The 8568-nt window shown below is 46.5% G+C and overlaps 1 protein-coding gene across 1 annotated transcript in view; it reads right to left on the minus strand.

The window, feature by feature from the left end:
* VEGFC (vascular endothelial growth factor C) overlaps window positions 1-3321 on the minus strand; it is an 81173-nt gene extending 77852 nt beyond the window's left edge. Inside the window, exon 1 of the mRNA XM_075420141.1 lies at window positions 2878-3321. Coding sequence (XP_075276256.1) covers window positions 2878-3240 — 363 coding nt within the window. The 5' untranslated portion in view covers window positions 3241-3321. The remainder of the gene's footprint in view (window positions 1-2877) is intronic.
* Between the last annotated feature and the right edge of the window lie 5247 nt (window positions 3322-8568).

Below are 8568 nucleotides of genomic sequence, written 5' to 3' on the forward strand. Positions count from 1 at the left end.
AGACAGTGTATACTCACTGCATGTTCCCCATTCAAACCTACCTAAAGAACAAGAGCCAGAGACTAAATGCGCTACGAGGGTTATTGAAAACTCCACAGACAGTACATGGAGCTGAAGTTTCGAGTCACCGGTGTCACACAACTGTTCACCCTCCCCTTGCCACGGCTGCTCCGAGCATCCCTGCTGGGCGGTGGGTCCCTGCCAAGCTGCGGGAACTCCGGTGCAGGAGGTCAGTTCCCTGGTCCCACCTTCAGCAGAGACAGAGCCGAAATACCAGGCTGCCTTCCCCAGCCGGCCACCCAGAGGGAGAGAGGGATGTGGGGCCCGGGGGCTGCGGCTGCCAGGGGTTGCCTCATCAGGGAACCCCCATGTGCCGCAGGACATCCCAAAGAGGTGATTTACAGGCTGGATTCATTCCCATCCCACTGAGCAGACAGTTCAGCGGGAAAGTATTAATCTGTGCCCCGTAAGCTTGTTAAATAATGAACTTTACCCTTAGGCTGAAGACAAAAAAAAAAAAAAGTAGGGGGGAGGCAGTGTTGCACAAGCTTATCAGTGCCCACTCGCTGCGAACACGCCCTTGCAAGAGCTGTGTGTGAAGAACTACTACTATTTATACCTGTAATGCTTCCAAGTTGCTGCAAATCTCTAGGACAAGATTAATGCGTAACACTTACTCACCTGCTTAAAAACACAATAGCCTTGCTTTCTGTCAGGCTTTTCCTCCTACTCTGAAGGACCCTCAACTTCATCCACACTTTTGAAAGTGTTTCGGAAGCTGAAGTTCTTAAAATACGAGTAAAGAGAAATAAATATATCATGTAACGAGCTGACCCAAAAGGCTGTATGACCTGCACTTAGGCATCAGCTTAAAACGCAGCAGTATGGCATATGGGTGGAAAGTAAGAACACAGGAAGCATAACATCCAGGAACATAAACTCCAGTGACCATGCATTTTTCACTGAAGTTAAAAAAGTTCAAGCTGATGATGTTTTACTGAAACATAATCATATTTTCCTTGAAACAATTACTTACAGTTTACTTACTTAATCCTTCCACAACTACCTCAGACGTTCATCTCAACATTCTCTCATCAGAGGAACAAATATGCACAGTACCCAGTCACTCAAACAGTTCCAGCAAAGCAACTAACTCACAACTAAAGACTTCCAAGGTGACTAAGTCTGCTTGGATCCAGAGTCATTTTCTCTCTCTCTCCGTACTACTCACCAGTAGTCAGACACAGAAACATTTTTCTGTTAACGTAATTGCTTAACGCACGCTATCCCACTCACTTCCCCATCTCCTGATCCTTCTTCCTTTGGTTGGCTGAAGGTCCCCCTTTTTCCAGGGAGCACTTGCACTTCTACACCAGGCACTACAGCGGCACCTCCCAAAGGCTTTGAGGTTTCTTCAAGAAACAGAGCGACTGTCCACAACACGCGCACGGGAACACAGAGCATCACTCAGGAGAATGCCTGTGCTATCAGCTGCTCTACCTCAGCAGTTCAAGTGCACAAAGTGTGCACCATGCTCCGGTTTGGATTCCTTCTAACTTTTTACCATAAGCTATTCTGACGCTTTACAACTCAAACACCAGTTTCACTCACTAAATAACTGACTTGCAGTCATGGGCTGGAAGGAGTTGCGGTATTTTCACCCTTTGCTAAGTTCTGCATTTTTTTGTACATAGCCTAAGTGTAAGAGTGACCAGCTGAATTGATTTTGTGCTCCTATTTTTAACTTCAGTTTGAAAAAGACTTGATAAACGTTTAGGCAATATGGTCGCTGCATGCATATTAGCATTCAGAACACTACAATGTAAGCAATCGGCTGTAATTAAAATATTTTGAGACACTACAATGCACTCAGTAATCTTTCCCACACAGAATGCTATTCGAAAAGCAGGAATTCTGTGAACACCGTCCGGTCTGCAACAGCCTGAGTACTTGAAATAAGTACGGCTAATGTGCAAGATGAAAACTTGACCTCTCATGCAGTTGCAGTAAAACCTCCCATACATCCAGTAAAACAATCGGCATGGGGGGGAATATCAAAATATCAGCTTAATTTTTAATCCACACTCTTCTCTCCCAGCCCCGTACCGAAAAGAGCAATGAACGAGCTGGGTCATGCTTGCTTTCAGTAAGCTTGTCAGAAACCTTCAAAACAACGAGACAAGGGTAAGAGCCGCCACAGCTCAGACACCAAATATCTCCCTGATCACGCCGCACGCCTGTACAACCACATGCTACGCGTTATTTTTACGCACCGGTGTACCGGGAGCTACAAACCCACAAGTACCAAAGGTACCTGAAACTCCACGTTACGAAACTTCCTACGCAAACAAAAACTAACAGAGAATGGTAAGCGTTTCTGACTGGAACCAGAATTTAAGCCCAACCTTCACCGTGCGCCGGGGCAGGATGAGGACTCTCGGGTGTCCCCCCCGCAGCTCCCGCCAGCTCCGCCGCGCAGCGCCACAGCCCCGAGGGGCTTCCCGAGGAGCGGGGAGCCTCGGGGGTTGCTGTCGCCGTCCCTCCCCCGGGGGTCTCTCGGCTCGGCCCTCCCCGCCCGCGGGTCGCTGCCCCGTCCGGGCTCCCCGCCGGGCCCCCCCAGCGCGGCGGCGGTGGTGGCAGCAGCAGAGCCCCCGTGCTGCCTCTGCCCATCGGGTGTCTTGCGTTTCTTCGTACACACAGTCCTTCCCCATCCGACCTCCCTCCAGCACCTCTCCAAACCCTGGCTACATATATGTATATATTCCCCCCCCCCCCCCCCCCGACTTTTAAAGCACCCCCTCACTCCAAAAGGCTTCTCCCAAGCGTTCCCCGGGCAGGGCTCCCAAGCGCAGTCGGAGCCCCCCGCCCCGAGCTCACCTTCGGCTCCCCCGCCTCGGGCTCCTCCTCGTAGTAGCCCTGCCCGGACTCGTCGGCGGCAGCGGCGGGCGGCTGCCGGGGCCCCAGGAGCACGGCGCCGGCGGCCAGGCAGCAGCCCAGCCACAGCACCTCCGGCAAGTGCATCGTGCGGGGACGGCGCGGCGGAGCGGGGCCGCGGGAGAAACCGGGAGGCTCCTTCTCTTCCTGCCCTTCCCCGGCAGTATCCAAGGCAGTAAAATCCGCGGGATGGAGAAGGTGCGGCGGCGGCGGGGCGGTCCCCCAAGTTTCCCAGCCGCTCTGCAAATTCCCACCGAAGTTCTCCGGAGTTTGCCAGGTACAGAACCCCCCCAGGAAACCGGACATCCGAGGCTGCGCTCGCCCGGGCGCAGGGGAGGTGGGGAGCGCCGGGGAGAGGCGGAGGAGGAGAGGGGAGGGGGGAGAGCCCGAGCGAGCGGCAGAGCCCGGACCGCGCGGCCGCTCGCCCCCGGGGAGCACCCTTCGCCCTCCCGCCGGGGCCGCGCCGGGCCGGGCCGCGGGGCTCCGCTGCCCGCCGCTCCGCCCGCCGCGGAGGTGGCTCCGGACGCCTGTCAGCGGCGGCGCGGCCGGGGGGTGCGCGGCGGCGGCGGGGGCCGCGCATGGCCAAAGCGCCCTCTGCCTGCGCCGCCGCGAGGCGGGCGGGGGCCGGCGGCGGCCTTCCTCCTCCTCCTCCTCCCGCCGCCGCCTCCCGCTGCTGCCGCCTGCCGCCGGCGGGGCAGGGGAGCGCGGGCGGTCCCGCCCCGAGCCGCGGCCCAGCCCGCCGGAGGTCCCGGCCCCGAGGGGACAGCCAGGTTGTCGGGCTCGGAAGGCGGCGGGGGACGTTGGGCGGAGCGCACGCAGGGGAGCGATGCAAGCCGCTGTCGGTTAACGTTCATCGGTTCGTTGTTGGCGGCAGCTTCGCTTGAGAGAGAGCACACGCCTTGCTTGGACCGGAGGGAAAAACATCTTGCCGTGTTCGAGTCACCCAAGGAATACCGTGTTTGGTCATCAGCTTCCTCTCACTGACATCCCGAGCCATCTTTGAACAGAAGCTGTACCCCATCGCGAGCCCTAAATAAACCAGGGCATAGATACTGTGTTCCAGTTACACTGTCACTAAAAGTTAAAAAAAGTCAAACCATAAAACCAAAACAGATTGAAAGTCTGTGACAACGTAGCACACTACAGCCTGATCAAATCTCAGCTATGCAGGAAGAAAAAGTTATCCTTCCCTAGGGCTATCCTTCCTCCTTCCCTAGGGCTATCCTTCCTCCTTCCCTAGGGCTATCCTGTTCACTTGATGTGAACAGCATTACTGACCATTGTTTAAGTGTTTCGAAAGCTTTTCAAGGTGTTCTGCATCACCTCTGTGCATCTTTTGGTGACTACACCAAGTGACCGAAGCGTGGGGGCAGCTCCCCGACGGCCTGGGCTGGGTGCTGGTGGTCTGCTCACGTCACACCACTCTTGGCCTTCAGGATTCGCGCTGTGTAACTGTTCAGGGAACGACAGTCTGGGGGTTACGGATAAAGGTGGCTCTAGCAGGCCTTTAGGCACCTCCTGTTCTTTTTCATTTATTTCTTATCATTTTCAAGACAGTATTTCAGCTTGCTGCTACACAAGTAAATTATTGTGATGCTAGGATGTAATCACTTCATTTGCAGTCAGAACAAAATCTAGGAAGTTTAAATAGAGCTACGTTTAAAAAGCTTTTATAGTTAGTAGAAAGTTATTAAAGCACTAAATTTAACATCTTCACAACAAAGTAATGAAGCAAAGACAGTGGTACAGGTTAAGCAGAACAGCTATTAAGATATAGAGTAGTATACATAAATTAAGAAGCTTATTGTTCTTCGGTGGACCCTTACAGCGCTGCAGATCAAAGCATAGGATTAAAGCCTAAAGAGAGCAAAACCTATCTAAACAGAAATACAGCGTTACTGGTTTGAGTTTAAACATGTTAAAATCTCTCAGAAACAGCAGACTGACGTAGAAAGCAAGTTCTTTTACAACACATTAATAAAACCTGCCTGACAAATCACGCACACATAATATTATTTCAGTAACCGTGTGCCACGCAAGGAGCGCCTCCCTGTAGCTAAATCACAGAACAGGATGGAACACACTGCTCCCGCTGTGCCACCATAATATCAGCTGCCTTCATTATTTGCTTCCCCAGTTCTCCAGCACTCTCATTCTGTCCCTTCCCCCCCCCCCCCCAATTCATAGAACATCCATCATGGGATCAAAGGCTTTTATGAAAGACAGCATTTCTACTAACTGCTCTGTACAAAAAGATTAAAGTGTCCTGGCTGAAATCTAGTAATCATACTCAGTGCCTCAAGTCACAGTCTAACCATAAGGTTTATTTTAAAATAAATTGGTTGAAATCTATGATGCTTTATGTCTTCTGTTTACAAACAAATAACTAATCCATTGGGTCTGGGTGACTAAGACTTTCCTCAATTCAGGCTGTATTTCTTTCCATCCCATAACAGATTGCTAATTTAAAGGTTTACTGATTTAAAAATATTTTCTCCTTTCCCCAACACCTAATGCTTAATATTCTTCCTCTTGTCTTCAAATTAAGCAGAAATTGGCCTACAAAACAATCAAAGTTCGGAGTGGCACTCACCACACTGACCTTATAAACACAAGCGATTGAAGATATATTCCTAACAGTGTAGTGACACAGGCCTAGGTCTCACCCTGTTACGTTTCAATGGCAACAACAGCTGCTATTGACAAAGGAAGTTTCTGATGTCAGCTGTGAGATTCCTTCAAATTAATTCTCTTAATGCTTTTTTTAAAATTGCATTAAGAAAATCAAGAGCCCATTCTGACATTCAAGTTGGTGTAATGTATGTCTATCGAGCACACTCCTCTCTTGTGTCTAGACAAACCTGATATGTTCCTCTCCAAAACATTCTGCTTCCAAAATGTGGATGTGTTTCAATACCCATTTCCTACCTCTGTTCTTTAGCAGTACGAAAAGTAACAGGGGAACCACTATAAGAAACATGAGCTGAGACTGGGGAATAGAAAAGTGTCAATAGCAGCAAGAAGAATCAGTAGCATGCTATTGTAATTTGGTCTGTTTGCCTCTTGTAGAGTAAAATGTTAATGTTAAATGTTTTCTTCTCACAGAACATCATTTCCATTCTCCTTATACTTAAATTTTTATATTTGATTCAAACCAATCTCCTTTGCATTCTCCTCTTGAACAGACACAGATAGGCACGTCCAAGAGTTAGTGACAGCATGCTTTACTTTTTTTCAACACACGTAGTCTTACAGATGAGTTTCAGTGGCATTTATATTTAATGCAAATCTCAAAGGTAGAAAATATCATTCCCTGAGAGCAGCAACACAAAAGACTGTGGAAATGCCATTCTGGAGTCACTCCAAAAGATGAAGGCACTGTAGTAAGCTTCAGTCCTTAGTTCCTGTACAGATAGGACTCCCCCGTATATTTCCTCTAATGCTTAAAAGCACAGGAAAAAAGAAAATTTGGATATTGATCAGTGTCTTAAATATCAAAGCCCTATGTAAATACTGTAAATAAGCCTGATACGTATAGGGAACAAAGAAAGAGAAAAGGCACTTCAGATTCAGTGCCAAACTACTGGAACAGCTGCTCGCTAATGCGTTTTCTGCCAATCGAATCTTTCAATCCCAAGTTTTATTACACATTTCTTATCATACTGCTTATCCACTTGGAGTAACTGGTTCTACAGTTACTAAGAGAACACTTAGCTACTGAAAAACAATGGTGCAGTGGGTTTCGGGCTGTAGTCCACTTCTCAAACCCTCTTTATATAAAATGTATATGATTTAGTGGAAACTTACAGCAGTACTGCAGTTTTACTGATTACGTGCATAATGGCCTTCCTCACAAGCAGATTTAAAAACATACCTTTTGTTGTACAGGCCCTCATTTGTTATTTCCTTAGATGATCCTAGAAAAGGATCTAAGCGTGGTGGCTTGAAGATTCTCAAAAGCAACTGAAATCTTTTCCCTGACTTTGATCAGGCATCCTCATTGTAAAACTTAACCCACGGGAAACTGTTCTACACCAAACCTCCAGCTAGGGATCCTGAAATGCAGTTTTATCCATTTGTTTTCTCTAAAAATATTGCCAAGATGAATGACTTTCTTTCAGTGAGAAGGACATCACTGCTACAAAATCATTTTCTGCAATGCTTAACCTAGCAACCTGCACTTTATTATCTAGAAATCTCTCTTTCATTTGGTATAAAAGTTGGTCCCTCTTGAAAATTAGTTGACAAGAATCCTTAGTCTTCAGCCCTTTGACACTGGCTGATATTCAGGGATTACAGGATTATTGGGAGATTTTTTTTTATTCTCAGGGATTCTCTTTCTGAGCTGTTAAAGTCAAGACTTACTGGCATCTAACATTAGAATTTCTCTATGCTATAAGGCTGGACAAGTGCAATAGCGTAAAACCCTTGCTATAATAAGGGGTTAGTATGATGCCAAAACAGACAGCACAAGGCAGCATCTCAGGAAAAGTGTCTGAATTACCCAAAGCAAATTACATATCTCCAAAGCTCCGCTAAATTTGGAATGGAGAAAACCCTAGCACACATTTTATTCAGCTGTCTTATATTAGGATCTTTCTCTTTACCATAGTTTTTCTTACCTCTTGTGATGTAAGGTCTCACACAAGACAAGTACACAGAGAATATTGATCAAATATCCTGTAAACTAATTAATCTCTCCATGTAGTGATGATGTTCATTGTTATAACCTGACTGTAAACAATAAAATGACTGATTGTAAAATTATGCTGCCTCTTAACTGAAAGCTGTGCACAATCTAAACTGTGTATAACTGAAGCCATGTCACTATATAAACAAATTTAGATTCAACAAAGCCTGTCAGGACTTCACAGCATACTACCACTACACATACAAACTCTTACCATGTTACGTACCTTCCTGCAGTAGTCTTCCAAAGGGCAATCTACGAGATAAAGAATGTATTCAGAATCTTTTTTCCTCAATTATAAAGTTTTGGAATGTAACAGAATGAAACAGTCCTAAATCAATTCAAGAGATGTTTCTGTGTAACTGCTAAAACAATGGCAGAAATAATAATTTCCATGAAGAGTTGCAGTTTCCAGTAACTTTGTTCCTGCGTACCTCATGCATTTCTGTATATTCTGCTGCATTCCTCCCCTTTTTCCTCAGTCCTTCAAACCTTCTGTTCAATACTTTGGCTGTTCTGGAAAGTAAGAATATGCTAAACCCTTCAGATGCAAATTGCTGAAGTATTTCAACTTCAAAAACAACTGTCAAACAGTATTGAGACAAATTCATTTCCAAGCCCAGAACAGCATACTGTATTATTACTATGATCCTCATTTTCCCTTATTATTAAATCGGTTTTCCTTACCAAAGTAAATTCTTTTCTCATATGTAAAATAGCCTTTTACATATTTGAACACTTAGCTTAAACAAGATGACTAAATAAGGAAGTATAAGCAAGATCATTTTTTCCAACATTGCTGTATAGATTTTTTTTATTTTTTAAAGTTCTGCTTGTCCTTATAGCTATTTGAATAATCTTTAGTTGATCCAGAGATTCTTTGAAAGATGACACCCAACATTGAAAATGAATACTTCAAAACTGACCTGTGTGGTGCAGAACCA

This window comes from Opisthocomus hoazin, chromosome 5 (genome assembly GCF_030867145.1).
Source record: "Opisthocomus hoazin isolate bOpiHoa1 chromosome 5, bOpiHoa1.hap1, whole genome shotgun sequence".
Lineage (NCBI taxonomy): Eukaryota > Metazoa > Chordata > Aves > Opisthocomiformes > Opisthocomidae > Opisthocomus > Opisthocomus hoazin.